Source organism: Staurois parvus, unplaced genomic scaffold (genome assembly GCF_062004578.1).
Source record: "Staurois parvus isolate SC_StPar_1 unplaced genomic scaffold, SC_StPar_1.0 ptg000361l, whole genome shotgun sequence".
In the NCBI taxonomy this organism is placed as follows: domain Eukaryota; kingdom Metazoa; phylum Chordata; class Amphibia; order Anura; family Ranidae; genus Staurois; species Staurois parvus.
The window spans coordinates 5,607,522-5,631,464 of NW_028318157.1; the positions used below are offsets into that span (position 1 = coordinate 5,607,522).

General features: G+C 42.4%; 1 protein-coding gene across 2 annotated transcripts in view; it reads right to left on the minus strand.

Annotated features, from left to right (window-relative positions):
- The window catches only part of MTM1 (myotubularin 1), a 113,580-nt gene that overhangs the window by 15,730 nt on the left and 73,907 nt on the right, over window positions 1–23,943 (minus strand). For both annotated transcript variants that reach the window (XM_089684946.1, XM_089684945.1), the window contains exons 7-11: window positions 17,979–18,062; window positions 15,681–15,830; window positions 3,700–3,888; window positions 849–1,034; window positions 490–696 (exon numbers count right to left, since the gene is read on the minus strand). In XM_089684946.1, coding sequence (XP_089541072.1) covers window positions 490–696; window positions 849–1,034; window positions 3,700–3,888; window positions 15,681–15,830; window positions 17,979–18,062 — 816 coding nt within the window. The remainder of the gene's footprint in view (window positions 1–489; window positions 697–848; window positions 1,035–3,699; window positions 3,889–15,680; window positions 15,831–17,978; window positions 18,063–23,943) is intronic.

Consider the following 23,943-nt stretch of genomic DNA (forward strand, 5'->3'; position numbering starts at 1 on the left):
GTCCCCTGCTGGCGGTCCTGGCTCCTCCCCCCTCCTGAGTGGCCCCAATGGCAAGCCTCTTGCTATGGGGACACTCAGGCAGGCTTGCTCCCAAGCCATGCTCCTGTGAATGGACATTGTCTGTTCACACACAGTGTGGCTCGGCCCTGCCACCTGCTCTCTCGCTGGCTGTGATGGACAGCAGCAGGAGCCAATGGCTCCCGCTGCTGCATGAGCCAATGAGGACCGGGAGTCCCAGGACAGCCGACGCTCCCCTGCACATCCGCGGATCGAGATGGAGCTCAGGTAAGTAGTGGGGAGCTGCACCCAGGTTTTTTACCTTCATGCATAGAATGCAAGTAAAAAACATTCTGCCTTTAGAACCACTTTAAAGTATTAAAATTCTTTAACCAGATAACAAAAGGTTGGCAACCTGTAAACACAGCTATGGCAGAGAGACAGCCTGTAAACTGAGTTGACCAAACACCATCCTTCCTTTAAGTTACTTACCGATGAGAACTTGTGTCCAAAGCTAATCCACTCCTTTTGTAGTAACACTTCAAAGCCAACTATAGTCCTGTAGTAGCTGTCCAGCATCAGCATGGACAGAGAAGTGAGCTGGGCTGTCCTGTCCCAGCCATCACTGCAATGCACAACCACAGAGCTCTTTCCAGAAGCCACTTTATCTGCAACCTGAATGGCTCCTGTTAAAACCAACTAAAGAAAGAAAAAATAATAATGTCACAAGAGCCAAAATAAAACAAATTTACAAGCTCATTTTCAAGCAGCAACTGGAAACATTCAAGAATATACCAAGCCACAATTTAGAAAAAAAACAAAAAAAACAAACAAAACATCCACAATTTCACCTTAATATGTTCCAGCCAGTGTGTGGACTCCAAGCTTGACAGCCAGTGAGACTCTTCTACTTGTGGAAACACTATATCTTTCAGTTTCTTCAGAGATTCCCTCATCACATGAATGTTGTGTATGTCCAAGAACACTAGCTCTGCAAAGGGGTAAGCGTCTTCACTCTCATAACCTCCTCCTGTGGCCTACAGAGAATTTAAATGTGGTACAATAAATAGGATGCATTAATGGTGTCCACTCAGGGGAAGTAACAAGATCTTTCGGGGGCTCTTCACCTCTATTATTTTCTTCACATTGCCCCACCACCTAGTTCTCTACAGTTGCAAGAAAAAGTATGTGAACCCCTTGGGATTACGTGGCGTTTTGCATGAATTGGGCATCAAATGTGCTCTGAACGTCATCTAAGTCACAACAATAGAAGAACACAGTCTGCTGAACATAATACTACACAAACATTAGATGTTGCCATGGTTTAATTGCACACAACATGTAAACATTCACAGTGCAGGGAGGAAAAAGTATGTGAACCTTTGGACTTAACTGGTTGACCCTCCTTTGGCAGCAATAACCTCAAACCAAACGTTTCCTGTAGTTGCAGATCAGACCTGCACAACGATCTGGAGTAATTTTGGACCACTCCTCGTCACAAAACTGTTTCAGTGTAGCAATATTCTTGGGATGTCTGGTGTGAATCGCTCTCTTAAGGTCATGCCACAGCATTTCAATCAGGTTGAGGTCAGGACTCTGATTGGGCCACTCCAGAAGGTGTATTCTGTGCTGTTGCAGCCATTGTTTTGTTGAATTACTTGTATGCTTTGGGTCATTGTCCTGTTGCATCACCCGTCCTCTGCGGAGCTTCAGTTGGCGGACAGATGGTCGTACGTTTTCCTGAAAAATGTCTTGATAAACTCAGGAATTCATTTTCCCATCAATGACAACAATCCGTCCAGGCCCTGAGGTAGCAAAGCAGCCCCAAACCATGATGCTCCCTCCGCCATGTTTTACAGTGGGGATGAGGTTTTGATGTTGGTGTGCTGCGCCTTTTTTTCTCCACACATAGTGTTGTGTGTTCTTCCCAAACAACTCAATCTTGGTTTCATCTGTCCACAGTATATTTTGCCAGTAGTGCTGTGGAACACCCAGGTGCTCTTTTGCAAACTTCAAACATGCTGCAATATTCTTTTTGGACAGCAATGGCTTCCTCCGTGGCGTCCTCCCATGTACTCCATTCTTGTTTAATGTTTTCCTTATTGTAGATGTGTAAACAAAAATGTTAGCATGTGCCAGAGATTTCTGTAGGTCTTTAGCTGACACTCTGGGATTCTTCTTTACCTCATGCAGCATTCTGCGCTGTGCTCTTGCAGCCATTTTTACAGGACGACCACGCCAAGGGAGAGTAGCAACAGTGCTAAACTTTCTCCATTTGTAGACAGTCTGTCTTACCGTGGACACATGAACATCAAGGCTTTTGGAGATACTTTTGTAACCCTTTCCAGCTTCATGCAAGTCAACAATTCTTGATCATAGGTCTTCTGAGAGCTCTTTTCTGCGAGGCATGGTTCACATCAGACAGTGCTTACTGAAACCAGTAAACCCAAAACAGGTGTGTGTTTAAGGGCAGGACAGCTGTCAGCAACACATCCAATATCATCACACTGATTGGAGTCAAGGTTGGCTCACTCCTGGCTCCAATTAGCTCTGGGAGAAGACATTAATCTAGGGCCTCACATACTTTTTCCTCCCTGCACTGTGAATGTTTACATGTTATGTGCAATTAAACCATGGCAACATCTAATGTTTGTGTAGTATTATGTTCAGCAGACTGTGTTCTTCTATTGTTGTGACTTAGATGACGTTCAGAGCACATTTGAGGCCCAATTCATGCAAAACTCCACGTAATCCCAAGGGGTTCACATACTTTTTCTTGCAACTGTAGCTTGAGCTCCTGGGAACACGGTTTGCTTTAGTTATGGGGGAATGTTTGATCCTTTCCCCTGTCTGCCACTATGCAGGTACATGCCAGGCCTGAGCAATTTAAAAGGTGTTTGCTGCATATAAAGGTTCTTTTTAAGCACAAAATGCTTATTTCACATAAACAGAAACCATGCAGAAGGACTGGTACTGGATTTTCTTTTTCGGGTGCACTAGCTGCCTGGATTTCTTTAAAACAGATCGTATGTATATTAAAATAATGAAAAAATTGATTCTTTATATAAACTTCACCCATGTAGAATACAAAATAAGCGTTTATGAATGCACTATATATACAAGTTATTTTATGTCAATTTGCATAAAGTATTCGGACCCCCTTCACTTTTTTCAAAGCATTGTCAGCTGTGAGGCCTTTAATAGAGAGGTGTGTGCTTTTCCAAATCATGTCCAATTTAATTTACCACAGATGGACTCTAAACAAGGTGTAGAAACATCTCAGCAATGGTCTAGAGAAATGGGAGGCACCTGAGCCAAGTTTCAAATGTTGTTTCAAAGGGTTTGAATACTTACACCAATGTGATATTTCAGTTTTTCCTTTTTCAAACATTTGCAAACATTTCTAAAATTCTGTTTTCACTTTGTCATTCTGTGATATTGAGTATAGATTAAGGAGGAAAAAAAAATAATTTAAACAACTGTAGTATTAGGCTGCAACATAACAAAATTGTAAAAAGTGAAGGGGGCCTGAATACTTTTTGAATGCACTGTAGTTTATTTCCACTAAAACAAATATAGACTGCAGTATATAGCTTTAAAAACAACTAGTAAGAATACAAGACAAATATAACTTCACATAACATGGGAACATCCTCCTGCATTGTCATAACATATTGAGCAAGCTGCTCAAGAACCTCCTACCTTATTGGCCACTGCATTAACGTTGGGCCTAGCATCATAGATGGTCAATTTGGAAGTTTGGCCGTTGGCTTCTTTAATAATCTCCAGGTATCGCTCATCATCTTTGTTCCGTTTGCCACTCATGCCTACTAGCGGCTGGCTGCATCTCATAATGACAGACTGGTTTTCTGGATGGACCCAGGACAATACCTGTACAAGAAAAAGGATGTTCAAGCTAGATCTAAGTTACCATGCAAGTATGAAAAAAAAAAAAAAAGATATAAAAATGTCTCTTTATTTAATTACATATCTTTTTCTAAAGTAGATTCCAGGAAAAGTGGAAAAATCACCATTAAAAGATAAGTTCACCTTTGATATAAACATAAAAAAAAATAAATAATAATAAACGAACATCTTTTTGCAGACTCCTGTCGACTGTCAGTGTACCTGTCTACCCATGCCTTGTACAGGCAGGCAGTTTCCGAAAGACAGGAAGCATCAATGAACTGCCTAGAGCGCTCATCAGTGCTCTAGTAGTTCATTGAGAGATACAAGCCGCCAGCTACAATGGCTGATGGTAGTTGTAGTTCTCCCATTCACAGTATCCTGTGAATAATGTGGCCGGCTGGGTGGAGCCCCACATGGCTGCATTTTAAAAAAAAAACTGTGACAGCTCCAGCCCGCTGCATTGAAGGGGTGTGGGGGCTGTTGCAACAGTAACATGTTACCCCCTGATAATGGGTATAACGTAACGTGTTTACAAAAGGTGAACTTATCTTTTTTTTGCTTACAAACGATTTTATTGAGTATAAGTAGACAATAAAATAACAGCACATTTTCAAATATTAACAGCAAAAACAAGGCACTGAAGAGTACAATTCAGAAAAATATATCATAATAAGGAAGAGAAGAAACAGAAGAAAAGTAGATTGCAAGTACATGAAATACGTTAATAAGAGAAATTGAATGATACGTCTGCCAACAGCATCTGTCAGTCATTGTTTACTGAAAACATTATCAATCATGCAATAAATGTCTATAATCCCTCCATGACTCCCATTTTTTATCAAATAAGTGCATCTTATCCAGCAGAGTATAATGAATGCGTTCCATCAGCATTACAGCATCAATTCTGTGTAGGATGGAGGCCAAAGGTACAGCATTGGATCTCCAGTGTAAGGCAATAGACCATAAAGTGGCAATACAAATAGTATGTATCAATCTCATAATGGCATCAGGGACCCCTGGGATATGAGCCCCCAATAGACAAGTTTGAATAGATAAGCATACTGGGGTGCCCGCCAATGAGGTAGCCACCTCGGATATCTTGCGCCAAATCAAAGATATGGACGGGCAATCCCAAAATATATGCACCAAAGTGCCTGTAAAACCACAGCCCCGAAAACATAGAGGGGACGTTTGTGGGTACAATCTATGTAGTCTTGATGGGGTATAATACCATCTAGTTAAAACCTTAAGGGCTGTTTCACGAACAGAAAGAGATCGAGAGCTTTTACAGATATTATCCACCATGGAATCCCAATCCTCATCCGAAAAAGTGGTACCACTATCCTCCTCCCACCTCTGTCGGTACAACGGAGGCGTATGAAAGAGACAAAGTAAAGATTGGTGATAAAAATTGGAAATAAGACCCCTACCCCTGGGAGAGTCACGGCTGGTACGTTCAAAAAAGGAAACCGGAGAAGACGGTGTAAGGCCAAATTGTGATTCAAAAAAGTGTCTAATCTGTCGGTAACGATGGTACTCGCGAAGGGGAATATCAAAAAGCGCGCGCAGCATATCAAAGGTAATGTAAGATCCTCCTCTTTGAAAATCAGATAAACTGATAAGAGATTGATCATACCACCAACGAAACAGTTGAGAAGAAAAAGCTGGTGCAAAAGTTGGATCACCAAAAAATGAAAAACCGGGGGGAATAGGAGAGACCAAATTTAATTTAAATTTGAATGTGGACCAAAGTGTCATTGAATGGGTCACTATGGAGTTATAAAAGGTAAGTGAACGTGGAGAGATCCTGGACCACAAAATACTCGGTAAGTAGAAGGGGCGTATAGACTGAGATTCAAACTTGACCCATGGGATCTGAGAGTTAATAGTTGCCCACTGTGATAGCTGCGCAAAACGAGCCGAAAGGTAATATAGCCAAAAATTGGGAAGACCGAGGCCTCCAGTCCGTTGTGAGCGGTATAAAATCGCTGAGGCAAAACGTGCACGCTTATTACCCCAGATAAAATTATTAATGGTCCGCTGAAATTGGTTCAAAAACGTTTTTGAGACTGGAACTAGAAGTGCTCTAAAAAGATAAAGAAGTTTAGGCAAAATATTCATTTTAACAGCCGTGACTCTACCCAAGAAGGAAATAGGATAACCATGCCAAATCCTCAGTAGCGTAGATAGACGTGATATACACGGTGGATAATTAGCAGCAAACATATCTGAATAACTGGGAGTGAGATTAATACCTAAATAGGATATCCGGTCTGTAGACCAGCGGAATGGAAAAGAACTGCGGAGAGATGCACTTAGGGAATCAGGAATATTAACCGGCATAACCACCGATTTGGTAAAATTAACAGTAAGACCTGACGTCATAGCAAAATCATTCAGTATGGCACATAAATTAGGCAATGAAGTCAACGGGTTAGTAAGAAAAAGCATAACATCATCAGCATACATGCTCATTTTAAATTGTGAGACTAAAATGGGTAGCCTGAAATATCCGGGTGTGATCTGATCGCTACTGCCAAAGGTTCCAACACCAGTGCAAATAAAAGGGGTGAAAGGGGACAGCCCTGACGGGTACCTCTACCCAATGTGAAAAAGTCTGAATTGCAGCCAGGGAGCCGAATTCTTGTCTTCGGAGAGTCATATAGGGTGTGTATACCGGCTAAAAATTCGTCATTAAAGCCCATTTTTCGTAGCAAGGAAAACATATAGGGCCAAAGAACACTGTCAAAGGCCTTGTTTATATCCAGACTCATCAGCAGGACCTCTTTAGAATGTAAATTGGCATCTTGAATAACATTGAGCGTGTGGTGAATATTATCAGTGATAAATCTGTCAGGGATAAATCCAGATTGGTCCGGAGAGACCAAAGAGGAGATAATAGGGGCCAACCTGTCCGCCAAAATTCGGCTAAATATTTTCAGATCATTATTCATTACTGAGATAGGTCTATAATTTTGTGGTAAGCTGTGGTCCTTCTGTGCTTTGGGTATTAAAGACATGTTAGCCAACAGCATCTCCTCCGGGAACCTACCCCCCTGCAAAACATCATTAAATAAAGTTATCAGATAGGGAGCCAAAGTAGAGGCAAAATGTTTGTAATAACTAGCAGTGTACCCGTCCGGACCTGGCGCAGTAGAGCTTTTCAGGGCACTAATTGCACGAGTTATCTCCTCCAGAGTGCAGGGGGTATTAAGAGAAGCAACTTGAGAAGGTGTAAGGGCAGGGAGGGGTATAGAATCCAGCCACGAGGCTGCTAGTGAAACAGAGTCCGACCGTGGAGGGGCTAATAGGTTAGAATAAAAGTTTTCAAAAATGCCCAAAACCTCCTGAGGCAGAGATGAGATAGTACCCGAGTTAGTACGCAATTTATAAATATGTGGGGGACGCATGGAGTGATTCAGTTTCCTAGCAAACATAGTGGAAGCCGAGTTGCTATGTAACAAAAACGAGGCTTTTGACCAGCGGAGAGCTTTTTCAGTTTTTTGGGATAGCAGAGTATTCAATTCTAAGCGCTTTTGAGATAATAACTGTTTATTAAGAAGAGATGGGTTGGCAATATGACTTCGGTAATGTGCTTCCAACTCACAGGTAAGAAGCAGAATTTGCTGCCATCGTTTTCTATTTCTGGATGAAGCCATAGAAATAAGGCGGCCTCGTAGGACCGCCTTATGGGCTACCCATAATGTGGCTGGAGAAATATCAGGAGTCGAATTAGATTGAAAATATTCCAAAATAGATGTAGCCACTTCATGGCGGGAGTCTACATCCGTAAGCATAGAATCATTGAGTCTCCATGAGAAGGGAGTGGGTGCAAGTCCCATACATGTGATAGACAAGGCTATAATATTGTGATCCGACCAAGGACTCAAGTGGATGTTAGCTATCCTAGAGTTTGCTAATAAAATAGGGGTGCAATAAATATAGTCTAATCTAGCATAAGAGTCATGTGGGTGAGAATAAAATGAATATTCCCTAGCTCCTACATTACGCGCCCTCCAGGCATCTACTAACTGGAGGGCCTCTAGTCTTTTAGTAAGTGATTTTGGGAAGGCGTGGGAAGAGTGCAAGGGTGAGCTACGGTCTAAAAGAGGATTTGCTACCAGGTTGAAATCACCACCCACCAACAGATGGGGTGACAAAAATCTATCAAGAACATCAAAAAATTTTGAGAAAAAGGTAGCTTGTGCCGAATTCGGTGCGTAAACATTTGCTATTGTAAGTTCTCGGCCTGAAAGGGTGCCCTTAAGAATAATAAACTTACTGTCTGGATCACGGTACACAAGTTGAACCTCAAAGGGGATTGAATTATGTAGAAAAATGGCCACCCCTCTACTCTTGGAGTGTAAAGTATAATACCCTTGTCTATAGGATTTATGGAAATATGTCGGGTGTTTTGCGGCTGCAAAATGTGTTTCCTGCAATAAAATAATTTTAGCCCCTAATCGCCTATATTGGAGAAAGGCTGTTTTGCGTTTGGCGAATTGAAACCCTGGACATTATGCGAGATACATTGAATCACCATAATATGCAAAAATTATTACTATCAGCAAAAAAAATACACATTGACAAGACATATACTCGAATTATTTGGCTAGATGTAAGGACCTTCAAGTCCGTAACAAATAGACTTACGGGTAGCATTACCAGTCTGGGGGACATCCAGACCCCAAAATGGGGGTCGTGATGTCCGCACACCGGCATCAAGCCAACATCATGTACTAAAGTTTTGAGGAAAAAAAAGACAAAAAACAGTAAAAGTGAAGCAATGATAGCTTCTACAATGAAAAGAGTAACTGAGAGACATGGATCAGGCAGGCAATTAGCCATACCTGAAAAAACAAAAAATTTCAACATCAAAGGGCCAATCGGGCCCAAACCCTGTCTCCATAACACATGAAAAACGGAGCCGTCACCCCACAATCGGGCGCTGACTCCTCCGGTCATGTCAGGAGGCAGGGTGGGGTAACGTGTCCAAGAGTCATGAGACCATGAATCAGTGGGCGATATTCAGAGGGCCCGAAGACCCTTGTTAGGCTTAAACACATCCAGTTATCAACGAGAGAGTATACATAGTCTATAGAAACACAGAAACAGCACAATAGCGTCCACAAAAAAACACACATCCCCAAGGTGTAGGGGGATGATGAAAAATAGAAACCCTGTGGGTTGCCTCCTATCCCAATCAAGGGAAACAGCAGACCAGGAACATCGATACAAATAATAATAGGCAGGAAGGCATGGTCCCATCAGCCTAGTTCTTGTCGGGCCCTCCTCCTGTCCCTCCGTGGAGATGGAGTGTGCCAGATAGGAGAGACACGAGGTGTAGAAGGAGGACGCTGAAGCGATGGGGCACCTGCCAAGCCCAACTTGGTCAGGATCTCTCTGCCTTCAGGAAGGGATGTAGCAATATATGTGCTCCCATTATGTGGAACTATCAACTTAAAAGGGAAGCCCCATTTATAACGGATACGAGCTGAAAAGAGAGCCGTTGTAACCTCCTTCATTTTCCTGCGCTTCTCCAACGTAGACGGAGAAACATCTGGAAAAATTTGTAAAATCGAGCCTTCAAAGGAGATCGTTGGAGTATTGCGAGCAGCTCTGAGTATGTCTTCTTTGGTCAGGAAATCCTTTAGACATAGAACAATGTCCCTAGGCGGTTTATCACTAGGGGGTTTAGGGCGCAGGGCTCTATGGATGCGATCACAGGCAAAGGACCCGGGGCTGCGATCCGGAAGGAGAGATTTGAATAGCTTGGTAACGGTATGTGAGAGATCAGATACAGATTCGGAATTCCCCTGACTCGCAGATTATTTCTGCGGTTGCGATTATCAAGGTCCTCAACCTGTGCCTGCAATTGTAAAAAGGCCGTGTGTAGATGATCATGTTCTCTGGAAAGGTCCCCATAGGCTAGGCTAAGTTCATCATGTTTAGTTTCCAAGCGATCGGTTCTAGAGCCCAATGTGGCTATTTCCTGAGAGAGAACATTAGTGCTTTTGTGTAATTCTGATTGGAATTTGGCGGCCAGTTTGGTGTACATGGTTTCCAAGCAAGATTCCAGGTCACCCTTTGTAAGTTGTTGTGCATCTTCACTGACCAGAGTTAACGAAGGAGCTGTGATATCCTGCATGGGTTCGGATGGGGATGCTCGTTCCGCGTCACCTGGAGACATGTTGCAAATCTCGTGTGTCTTAAGTAGATATGTCGTGAGGGACTTTTGAGCTTGTCCCTTCTTTTTCTTGGTGGACGGCATACAGGGAGTCTCCTGGGGGTGATCAACTGAAAAGTGGATAACAAAAGGAGATATTGACCCCAGGGGACCTATAACGCCCGAATCAGGTCTAGGGTTGTAATTACATAAACGCGATCAAGCTTATCCGAAAAAACTTTATATTGTAAATACAGTTAGCAAGCTGTGAGGATGTAGAGTGGACATAGGCCGTGGTGCACCCCATTAATAGCTCCAGGATCTGGGAGGAACGGGGGGGCAAGCACAGATCAGAGGAGCCCTCATGATGGCCCAAGAGTCCTCCAGGGCAAATCCAGTCAGCCCATGCACCCCTCCAGGGCAGTATATAGGCCTCAGTGGGCTTCTGGGCCCAGCAAAGGCTGCAATCACAGATGAAGGGGGTCCCTGGAGTGGTGGGCGGGAGTCCCGTCTCCCGAGTCACCGGAGGGGGACAGGATGGTCAGTATCCACCAGCTTCCTGCACTCACCGTGGCTCGGATGAGGGGGAGGAGGTCCAGACCGGATCCAATAGGCCGCAGCCACAGGGAACGGTAATATGCTGCGCCGCTGCTCCCCCAGGCCCAGGGGATGCAGAGGGTGTCACCGATGTCCCAGGGAGATCCGCCACCGCCCGGATGGCAGCGGATGCAGACACAAACCTCCGGAGTCCCGGACCATGCGGCCGCGCGCATCCGCCGCCACAGATGGCGGAGATATCCTCCAGGGCCTCTCTCCCAGGCACAGGGGAAGCACCTAAAGCTCCAGCCGCTCCGCCGTAGTCCTCAGCAGCACGGATGGCGGCGGATTGTATGGGTCGGCGACGGAGCTCCGGATTATGCGGCCGCTCCGGTCGCCATCTTGGACACGCCCCCGTGAACTTATCTTTTAACCACCTTCAGCTCCGGAAGACGTACCCAGTTCCCGACCAGGCCATTTTTTGCGATAGGGCGCTGCATTGATTTACCTGATAATTACGCGCTCATGTACCCAAATTAAGTTTATGTCCTTTTTTTCCCACAAATAGAGCTTTCTTTTGGTGGTATTTGATCACCTCTGCAGTTTTTACATTATAAATAAAAAGACCGTCAGTTTAAAAAAAAACAAAAAACAAAAAAAAAAAAACGAATAATATTTTTTAGTTTCGACTAAAAAACATCCAATAAAAAAAATTTTAAAATCAAATTTCTTCATAAAATTTAAGCCAAAATGTATTCTGCTACATATTCTTGATTAATAAAAATCACAATAAGTGCACAGTGATTAGTTTGCACAAACGTTATAGCGTCTACAAACTTTTTTTTTTTGTTTTAATTCTAGTAATGGAAGCAATCAGCAACTAATAACGGGACTGCAATATTGTGGCAGATATTTTTACACTAACAGTTTGTGGGAACCAGTGACACGAATACAGTGATCAGTGCTAAAAATATACACTGATTACTGTACCAATGACACTGGTTGGGAACGGAGTAACATCTAGGGTGATCAAAGGGTTAAGTGTGTGCCAGCTATGTGCTTGGTGTAGACTAGATGGCGGTGGTGCAAGGGTAAGTGATGGATCATGTTCCCAGCTCTGCAGGGACACAGGATCCATCACTTTTCCCTGTCACAAGAGAACTGTGCCTTTGTAAACATAGGCACAGCTTTCTTCTTCCTCCCTACCAGGCGATCTGCAGGTGTCGGCAAAGATCTGTTAACCTGGACTTGCATATCGGCTTCACTGTTCACTGCAGAAGCGATCTGCTGGCGTGATTTATACGTGATTTTGCACAGGAGATCCACCCTGTAGCAGTAAAACTGCTATAGGGCGGATCTAAAGTGGTTAAGGACCCTTGTACCACTCCCTATTTTCTCTAGACCCAAAGTTTCAGTTTAAAGACTACACAATCAAATTTCTTTGGTTAAACTTCAGTTTTGCAAGTTCGTTAGCAAACTCTGGAAAGAGCATCCTGCTGAAATTAAAATAGAGCGAGGGCAATCTCAGGAACAACCTTATAATGCCTGGAACATCTTGGAATTCCCTTAAAGGGCAAATGGACCGAAAAGTACAACAGATACACGATTCCCGACTTCACAATAACTATTTTTGTACATTCCTTCTAGCTTCACTGATTATTTATGTAAATGGAACCTCTTATAATACAAAAGCTAACTAAAATTTCCAGTAGGCCCAGAAATAATTCATCTAGGTCATAAAACATTGTAACTCTGACAATTCTGTTTTCCCTTCCCATGATCCAGTTGCCCAAAGGGCCAGTGCTGACTAACTCCATGTCTTTCTGCTGTCCAAATATGCATCAAAGGTGGTTTCTCCATAGAAGTATTTTACAAAGGCCATAACGCTGACACTAAGCAGTAAGACTCAGGGTTCAGTTTATAAAAGGTCAAATGTCACCTTCACCCAAGATTCCCCCACATATTCACATTCATTGATTTATCATTACCGTGAATCAAAAACCATGTATATTGTTCACTACTATAGTAGTTACTGTTCCAAAAAATATCCAGCCTACAATTTTCTGATAAAACTATAGCAGTAATGTGTAAATTAAATGTTTAAAGCTGAAATGTAAAGCTTAAGGTTATTCAAAATATATTATAAAATCAGCACAAGGGACAGTACTTTCAATCAACGCAAGGTGTCCCCTGCAAATGTAGTTGAAAGCTTCAGTCTACTGGTTGACCCTTGCAGCAGTAATCTTCCAGTACAGAGGGTGGGGGGTGTTAAAAGGAGCCAATGGACCCATCATATGTACTCGACAAGAGTGCTGAGTTTGCCTGCTCTTTCTGTCCCTAGCTATATCTATTGTAGCTATACTACAGCTTCCATGGATGAAAAGCACTCTATGAATGTAGCACGGGTGGATGAATGAAAGTTCCCCTCCACCATTCATAGATTGCTTTTCATCTATGGAAACTAAAAGTACAGCTTCTACGAATAGAAGAGGGGGGGGGGGGGGGGGGAGGGGCAAAAAATATGGGCATAGGCAGCACTCATGTAGAAATCTTCTGTGCAGTGAAGACTGAGAAAGCCAATACCTCAGGGTCTTCTTTAAAGCTGCAGCTCCCTCAGTTGAGAAAAGCAGATGCACTGATTGCACTGTATGCATCACAATCTGTGAATATTGGAGAGTCTGGTGAACTACAAAGATTCTCTCCCTCATTCAGAGATCCTGTTATAGGCAACGTAATCAATGAAAGCAAGGGAAGGGAGAAAACAGCTCAGACCCCTGGTGACGTAAAAGGATCAAAGAGCTTTATGAAAACATATTATATGGTCACAAAACAAAGTGAAAGAGCACATATTGTCAACGAGAAAGAGCCCACTCAACACAAAACACAGTCACAAGGAAAGGATGGATGAGCAGCTAGTGTCTGGATCACTTGAAACGCATCCTGTGACTCCACTTTTACAGACCACCGTCCATTGAGTGTGGTCCTTGTAATTCAGCGAGCCGAGCGGGATCACCACACAGTGATCTGGACGCCACGGCTGCTCATCTATCCTTTCCTTGTGACGGCATTGTGTGTTGAGTGGGCGCTTTCTCGTGGACTATATGTGTTGTCTCACATCCTATCTTGGAAGTATAAATATGCGGTTTTAATATAGCCCTTTGATTCTTGTAATACACCAAAGGTCTGAGCCGTTTTCTCCCTTCCCTTGCTTTTGTCTTCACAGGTGGAGTTCCCTCTCTCTGGTTACAGCAGTACTCCTCACAGTGTTTCCAGCCCCTTGAATTTGCTCCCTCTACAGACTTCCAGATTCCTCCAGCTCCCTGGACCAGCTAGCCGCCTCAGCTTTCTTGGCCTCCGAGAACTGCATAGCTGTCCTGACTTTTCCAGTCCTTGGGCAAGGAATCTCCCTCACAAAGGATGTAGTCTCAGGCAGGAACTCCCAGGCGAATTATAACAGCCCGACACTTACACAGACTGCAGGTGTCTCGCAAAGTCTGGACACAGGATTGAAGGTTCCTTCTCACCCAAGACTCTTCAGAACCTTCAAACTCCAGGCCCCAATCTGGGATTAGCAAATCTGGAGAAAACGTAAAAACAGAGCTTTCTCTGCACACATCCGGAATCCGGTTTCATCTCTATACTCATTTATTAAACTCATGCCATGGCAGGGCCTCACACTGTCACACTACTAAGTTAGGTAATTAAAGTTAGAGAAGATATTTCTTTTAGCTAAAGTTCAGCTTTAATACCTCCAATAAACCCCCAATATGCTTCATGTCATTATTTCTGACTCATGACAATTTTCAGATAAAAGAGGAACCAATTTGGTATTGTGCTACTACAAAAAGGAGGAGATTTCGAACAGCTTTTGGGCTTCCCATTCTCCAAGAGCGGCTACTACAGGCTTCACCTCCTAGCAAACACCCCACTACTACACAGTAATATGGTAATTTTTTACCTGCTGTTTACAAGGAAACATTTACATTTTTCAGATAAATCAATGTTCCTGTTGTGACTGGCCAAATTATTATTATACAGGATTTCTATAATGTCAGCATATGCAAAGAGTTGGGGATGGTTTTGTATTTTGTTGTTAGCATTTTGAATTGTAGTATATTAGGCAAGCAGAAGCCAGTGGAGGGACTGGTAGAGTGGGGCAACAGAATGGTTGGCAACCAGTCTGTAAGATGACAGTAGATGGGTCAAGCAGCAACACTGACGATACATTGAAAGGAGGATAGTCTGTAGAGGTAGGCCAACAAGGAATGAGTTTCAATAATCAAGATCACATGGGAGTGAATCAACAATTTGTTGTGTCACTGGTTAAGAAGGTGTGTATTTTAGAAATGTTACAGAGGTGAAGGCAGAAAGATTTGGACAGTGAATGGTTGTGGTGCTGAAAGCAGATTTCATAGTTCCCCCATGCCATGAGGGGACTCCCCTTACACCTGCCATGAGGGGAGAGAAGGATAGGTGTGCTTCTGAACTCAGTAGAAATGTCAGGGGGGGCATCATGAGCTCATTTCTGAAGGATTGAGTTTCTTAGTACAGTGATATCTATACGGATATGTCACTTCCTTGTTTATGGTCGTGTGAGGGACAAGCTGAAAAGTAGAAAGATCGATTTGCAAATCATGTCACTGGCATAGAGATGGTGCTGGAAGCCAAGGTTATTAACTGACCAAAGGGAGGAGGTGTAGATAGAGAATAGAAAGGGTTAGAGCCTTGGAGGACCCCCCCAATGGAATGAGGGAGAGGTGACAAATGTTTTCCTAGACATGCCCAGCTGAGCTGTAGTACAAATGTCCTAAACTTGCCCAACTAAACCTACTTCTATCGTCCCCCACATTTTTGCAAGTAGAGTAAATGACAAGTGATTTTAAAAGGTTTATCTTTAATGTGATTGCATGCATTTTTATGTAGACAGAAAATATGTCATCTATTTGATCTTCCTCTAATGAAGACATTCTATAGAATCATAATTTCATAATTTCTTTCACAGATGCAACAAAAGACTCACAAAATAAGAATTCCCAATTCAAAAAGAGTGAACCATCAGAAAACTACATACCGGAATTCTGTTCCTTGACCTGAAGGTGGCAACCTTTTTGAGGTCATCTTCTGTGGCATTAAATGGGACCATCAAATATCGGGGATAGGTATCACAGAATTCAAACTGCTCATTAATGAAGGTTAATCTCCAGTTATTATTTGGCAAGCCCTTGGTAAAAGAAAGAAACAGGTTTAGCCCTCTTTCTGCATACTGTTATCCTTCCGTGCTGCACTTCGATCAAGCAACCACAAGGTGGTGATCAAATCTTACAATTGCAAGGACATTTATATGAAGGACATGCAAAAGATTGTAAGATAAAGAGAAACAAAAGATGTAAATAGCAGACTCTGTGTTTAACATTATGCTCAGCCTAGCACCTTAGGAGCAACACAAGTCAATCACGTAATGCAGATTTGGTGGTCTACCTCAGTTCTAAGTGGAAATGTACAGACACAAAATGGCTGTAATCTATTTAATGATATAACGATTGGAACTGTAAAGAGGGCGGAGTGGGCATTCAGCTGGCAGCTGTCGTGCTAACAGGCTGACTCAACCTGGGCAGGAAGCCCAGAAGGCCCGCTCATACCACATGGAAGTTTTCATAAAATAATACAAACTACTTAATGCTTTGCACATCAGGCTGACACTGGTGAAACGAAAATCGGGAGCTTTGTAAAGAAATGAAAGTATTAATTTGCAGACTGTAATGATGGCATTAGACTAACCTTGGGCTGAACACACTCCTAAGAAATTGTCCACCAATTTGCTCTTTGCAGCAAATTAACCATGTAGCTCCCTTACCCTACATGTAACCTGTAGCTCTAGACCATTCAATACATAAAATGTCTCAGGCTGTCTGACATATGACAGCTGTCACACTGGGCAGCATGCACTGATTTTTCTGTTGATTCGACAAAAGCTGGTATTTGGCTGCTCTTCAAACTACTGCAAAGCTCAGTAGAAAGACTGCAATATATTTATGTCCGTTTATATAATTGTTCATGTGCTTTCCTGATAAACAGCATAAAAGCAGAGGCGACCTGATGTCTAAAGAGCGGCTCTTACTAGAACTGAGAAGTGAGGACAGAGAAAACAGACAAAATCCCCCAACAGTACTGCTGGACTAAGGATGAGCATAGAAAAGACCAGCCAATTGCATTATAGCTGTGACAGGCATAGCTCAGCTTTGAAGCCAAGCTACTTTTTGTTACTGGCCTATAAACATTATATATTTCAGTATTGCCAAATTCACATGGGGCAGACTCTGCTTATGATCCACTTGCTCAGCAGGGAATCTGTCTGCTGATCCCCATTGAGCAGGTGGATGACAGGTCTGTGTCCACTGCTTATACAGAGTGGACACAGACACAGTCCATTCTCCTCAATGGGCGGTCAGATGTAAACTGACCATTTACGTTTACCGTTTACGCCCGACTGCCATCCGATCCACTTGTCTGAAGAGGGAACAGATCCCATCCCATCTGTTTTTGGTGAATCAGATTAGATTACATGTCAGTTTACACCCGCCGCTCCATAGAGGAGAAGGGAAGTTCCGATCGGGTCCGCCTGAAAAACGGACAGGAGGTTCTGATCAGAATGTTTGTGTGAAATGGGCCTAGGTCTGTGTCCTGTTTATTTAGTTTGAGGGAGGACACCAAACTGCAAAACTCTATAACAAGTAAGATACCAAAGTTTATGCATTTAATGTTTAGATGCATTTTTGCAACCTAAAAAAAAACCCCTAAAGGTCAGAGTGTAATATAAAAGAATTCCAATCTTAATATATAATTTGTGGGTTTTTTTAAATATTTTAAATGGCAGATCTGTGTGGCTACCTAACCATAAAACTGACAATTTGTTTTGAGTATCTGAAGGTGGGATGGCTGTCAGTATTCAAATGAGCCGATACCCTAAACCAGAAACAAGAAATGATGATTTGTACATATTGCTCTAGGGCCAGTCCACACCAAAATCCTTTTCCTGTGTGATTCCTGTACGTTCCCCTGGAGTGCAGTGCTATTTAACAGTCCATTTATTTCAACAAGGTACCATGCAATCTGGGGCCCACAAATGCACTTTTTGCAATCTGCATCTGGGGTTACGTTAATGTACTGGCAACTGCAGTAGATTGAAAAGGCAGTGCGTTTGGAAGTAATGCGGGAATCAAGAATGGATTGTGACTTTCACCACATCGCATTCTAGTGTGAACTGGCCCTTCCTGCTTGAGAAAAATTAACATGTTCCCGTTAGAAGTTTTACAATACATTTCTCAATACATTGGACAATCAGTGTTTTTCATTAACAAGACTCCCATACCTGTCTTTGAAACTCAGCAATAGGATCATACACATTCCAGCCATTGGTTGGAAATCTTTCTTCATTTACAAAGGCAAAAATAGGCTGTGGAAAAAAAAACCCAAGTTTAGGTAATGTCAAATATTAAATTGCAAACAATCACTTGTCTCCAACAAGGGTTTATTCAAAGTCAGATCCCCAGACATGGTATCAAAGTCATCAGACCACGAAGGACCTCATGGCAACCTTAACAATAATTCCTTTGACACCAAACCGGATTCTGGTGTTTGCTAGAATTATCCTACTTGTATACAGTTACCTCCTTTCCATACTTGTGGCTTTCCTATTCTCGTTTCACCTAAAATGAACTACAGATATTCAGATCACAGATTAGCCCACTATAAGGGAAATTGTCTTCAAACGTCAGTGGAACGTGCTGTGTTTTTAAATATAGTGATTCTTATTCATCAATTGCTTAAGCCAGCCATAGATGGTTCCAATCTTGGCCAGTTGAGCATGGACCGGCCTGAGATTTCAAACTTCTATGGGCAGGCTGACTGTACCCAATTCGATTGTTGTACGACTGGGGTACAGCCAATATGTTGGATCTATACATGCGATTATTGCCAGCGGATATAGCCACTAGCAATAATCACTGTGTTCTCCAAGCAGGGATGGCTCCCCACATCCACACCCCTGGAGAACACAATAGCTCAGAGGGAGGAACTCCCCCAACAATACTCGGTTTACGGGGGGTAAAATCGAGCGATTCTCCTTCCTGTAACCCATGGTTGCAGGAAAGAAAATTGCATTGTCTATGGCTTGCCTTACTTAAAAAGGACAGTTTTTCTTTTATAGTCTATTTAATACACCTTACCATATCCTTAGAAAAATCTACAAATTTAATTTTGCGGAGGTCATTCTGCCTTGTTGTATATAAAAACAAAAACACAACATCTATGGAAATATTGTAGCTAAATAATGACATCCTGAATGGGGTTATGGCTTTCATATTACAGGTTTCTCGGCCTATGTTCCAAACGCAAATAAAAACATCAATTTATCTATAACAATGAATGACAGATATAGCACTGCTCATAGTCTCCTGCATGTCATCCCGACAGCCCTCTCTCCATCCAGATGCCGGGCCCTCCATCCACAGTAACAGATTCTGAATATATCAACCAGGTCTCAATTTGAAATCATTGGCTTCAGATGTAGTCCCCACTCATTGATCATGTCCCTGTGACGTGTTTCACCCAGACTGGTCTTATTCATAGCCGAAGCCAGATGAATTGCATCAGAGGGCATGTACAATTGGCAGGGACAGTAGCTGAAGCCAGTGCTTTCACTTGAAACCTGGTTGACATTTTCAGAGTGCGGCCCAGGGCTTTATATTACCAATTTACCTACTCATGAATTCAACTGTTGTGGACCAGTTCACACTTCCAAAACACATTTTTAATGCACGCTACTACAATGCTTGACAAGTGCTTCTTATGTCTCGTGCGTCACACTGCCATTCATTGTGGATAACACACAAATTAAATTGCATAGCACAACAGTGCACCAAAACGCATATACCGTGGGTGGTGGTGCGCTGTGTTTTGATAACAGGGTCCTGTACATTTGTTCATCTGTTTTGGTGTGCTGGCAGCCCATTGTGGATGGGTGGCTTGAAAACACAACACAATAGGATGTGCATTAATGCACGACAGAATGATTACATGTAAATGGGCCCTCAATGCATTTTTAAATGCAGTCAAGTACATTAATGTGCCTTCTGGTAAATTGCTGCCTATACTAGGCGAAAACCAAGCTCTGCTGAAATGCAGATCTGCTGTCAATTGGGAGGAATGTAAGTAAGCAGAAGGATGCCTTTATCAGTATGCTTCAGCTCCTTCAGTGGCCAACCAACAGAATAGGTTGCATTTTCCACCAAGCAGGCATCCTGCTTCAAAGGAGATCAAGAATCTGGCCCTGCTGCCTGGCAGAGGCGCCCAGGAAAGAAAATATAAATTTCAGTTCTCAACCGTGGATTGCCAAGCATTAGTTACCTACTCTGACCTGGAAAATCATACCAATGGCTTAACGACCTTGCTGCCTTTAGTAAATTTGTCTTTAATCTACTTTTCACACAGAGTGAACAAATGAATACGCTAGCTGTCACTCAACTTTACATGTGAAAATTAGGATTTCATTAAAGTATCACTAAACCCACATCATAAAAACTATCAATAAATGCTGTATTACATGTTGTTGATACTCATTCACTATGGAATTTGTTTTCTGTATTCTGCAAAAACCCTGGTTGATTTTGCTGTTCTTTATCTCCCCCTTCAGTCCACGTCCCCAATGCAGTTGGAGATTTTCATTTGCCAGCTTCTGCAAATGCTCAGTTTTTCCAGTGAGTTTCTATGCTGAGAATTTCTTTCCTAGCACATCTGAGCAGCCCATGTGACTACAGAGCAGTGGTCTTCAAACTGCGGTCTGTGGGCCAAATGCAGCCCTTTGCTTGCCTCCATCCGGCCCTCGGGGTACTATTCCTCCCACTGACACCAACAAGGAGGCACCATTTCTTCCACTGGCACAAATTATGGGGCACAATTCCACCAACTAACACCAAGGATGGGGCACTATTCATCCCACTGCCACCAATGATGGGGCACTATTCATCCCACTGACACCAATGATGGGACACAATTGCTCCCCGACACCAAAGATGGGGCACAATTGCTCCCAGACACCAAAGATGGGGCACAATTGCTCCCAGACACCAAAGATGGGGCACAATTGCTCCCTCTAAAACCAATGATGGGGCACAATTGCTCCCACTGACACCAATGATGGGGAACTATCAGTAATACACTGATGGGGCGCTGTTCCTTCAACTAATAATGGGGCACTATTCCTCCTAGTAATACCAATTATGGGGCACTGTTCCTCCAACTATTACCAATGTTGAGGCACTATTCATCCCTCTGACACTAATGATGGGGTACTATTCCTTCCACTAATACCAATGATGGGGCAATATTCCTCCCACTAATACCAATGACTGGACACTATTCCTCCTTCCACAGACTACAATCACTATGTCATTTTCTTTTTACTCCTGACGCTGGGACATTTTCTACTCCCACTGGGTACTCCAGCCCTCCTAAAGTCTAAAAGGACAGTAAACCTGCCCTTTGTTTAGAAAGTTTGGAGACCCCTGCTATAGAGTCACACATGTGGGCGTATACACAGTGGTAAAGGACAGTCTGCTCCCTCCCTTCTCCTCCATGCACACTAACCAGCTAAACACAATGGGCGTGGAATATTACATCTTGATTGATGGAGGCATCACCTCCCAGTTATTCTAAGACACAGGGGCGTGACACAGCCTGTGACTGGCAGAAATCCGCTGACACCATGTTATTGCCAAAAAAAATAATAAAAAATAATAAAAATTTGACTTCAAATATATATTTGCCTGGCAATTTAAAACAGTTTGATAATATTTTTGCTCTGTACCCCAAAGGCTGTTTAACATGTGACCAGCAGCAGAGAACTAGAAATTCCCCCTGCTTATGTTTCCCTGCAAAAAGGCTGGGAAAGAGCTGGGTCAAGTGACAGCTGTATACCGATTAGGAAAAAGGTACTTAGATTTTTTATTTAATAACAAGAATTGTAGTGCCATCATCCACATACAGAAAGAGAATGTAAATTAAACAGTGTGTGTTTAGTATCACTTTAAGGCCTCATGCATACTTAGCATTTCACCCACTGCATGAAATTCTGGCATTTTGATGCGGACAAAAGGCACAGGTGAACGGTCCAGCCCCACTGTTGGCAGCCTGTAAAAGTTTAATGAGGTTTGAAGGCTGTTGCAGTTGAATTTGGCACTAACATTTAGGGCAGTATGTGCCGTGAGATGAATGCCTAGAATGCAAGGTCTGGGCACATCCCGCCCTAAACTTTAGTACCTCTCGGTACACTGTCCAGCCCCGTCTAGCCACAGCAGTTTTAAGCCTCTCTCAGCCTTTTACAGGAAGCTGGCAAATAGGGTTGGATGGTGCATATGTTCCTTCTTCCCATACGAAAATAGCAGAATCTCATGTCGTTTATGAGGCCCAAGGGTCAGTGAATGCAGATTTTGTTTTAATAATTTTTAAAGGCGGAGGAGGAGGGGGGCGGGAGCTGCCAAAGTTTACTATTCCTATTACCAAGCTGGTGATTGGTTGCTCGGACTAGCTTGTTAATGAAAAAAAGTAAACTTTGGTACCTCCTGTTCCCCTGTCCAGTTCTGTGTTCCGCTGCAAGTCTCTCCGCATCTTAAATCAGTCAAACTGGTATTATAGGTTATTCATGGTTTTTTCCCTTTATACTACAGCACTAAACTATTTTCTTAACAAGGCATTAGTAGTGTGTACAGTGCCTATAGTAGCCAATCATAGTTTATCCTCTTTTTTTTTTTAATTACAGTCAGATCAATTAAATATGATTGCCGATTGCTGGTGATGGTTATTTTTTATTTTTCCTTATCCAGTGTAATTATTAAGGAAAAAAAAATAAAAACAACCAATACCAGCAATCGGCAATCATATTTCATTGATCTGACTGTGATAAATAAAATAAGGATAAAATATAATTGGCTACTATACTGTAAGCACAGTGAACATCATTACTGCCTTGTTAAGAAAATATTTTAATGCTTTATTGATGTAAAGCAATTATTTTCCTTGCTTTATGCTTTATGTTAATATTGTTAAAAGTTATTTATTTTTGTAACTTTATTCTGCATAAAACATTTAAACAGTGTAATTTCATGAGGTAATTTACGAGGGAGTGTTTGGTGGCGGGATTATAGGCGCGGCAGGGGTTGGGTGGGGCAACTGGTGGCGAGTAACACTTCAGGCCTGGCTAGTAGCTCAGGACTTGAAATTTTGAGCCCTGGTTATGTATATAACACAGCAAAGTTGTTATCAATCTACTTTAAGGGAGCACCCAGTAACTTTTTGTAAGAATTTCTTACACACGTACAGATAGATGTACAATTCAATGGCCTTCAGAGGAGTAAAGTAAAATAAAAACTAACAGTTCTTTAACCACTTCCCGACCGGCCGTTGCATATAAACGGCCGGACGATAGCACTGCAGGGTCGGGTGGCCGTTTATAAACTGCCTCCCCGCACCCTGCTTGTGCGCGCTCCCTCGGAGCGCGCAGCACCGCGATCCGGTGCCTGCTGTGTCCTCCGGACACAGTGAAACACCGATCGGACGGGACCTCTGTACGAGGTCCCGATCATGTGATCACTGATTGGCCAATCAGTGATCACATGAATAGTAGTAAGCAAGATGTCACTTGTGACATCATTGCTTACTACGTGTGAAATCTGTGAATGATCACAGAGGTCACATGGTACAAGGCTATTCACAAAAGCCTTGTACCATGTGACAAGCTGTGACCAATCACAGCTCACTCAGTACTTCTCAATGAGTGCAAGAATGCACACAGAGAGAAAGAGAAATGATTGCTTTTACATCCTATATGGGTGTAAAAGCAATCAGTGTAAAAAAAAAAAAAAAAAAATCTTCATCACCCCCCCCCCCCACAAGTAGTAGTGTCACCATGGTGACACTGTACTGCTAGGGTGACAGTATGTAAAAAAAAAAAAAAATTAAAATAAAAAATATAAAAAAAATAAAAATGTAAAAAAAAAAATGTTTAAAAATTATAATTTTTGGTTCTAAACTAATTTGGATTTTTTTTTTACTAAAAAGATAACGCAATAAATTTTGGCAAAGATTTATGATGAAATATTATTTATTTGCACAATTTTATTAAAAAAAACACTTTTTAAAAAATTTTTTGGACTTTTTCATTTACATAGCAAAAAAAATAAAATTCCCAGCGGTGAATAAATACCACCAAAATAAAGCTTTATCTGTCTCAAAAAAATGGTAAAAAATTCATTTGGGTACAGTGTTGCATGACCGCGCAA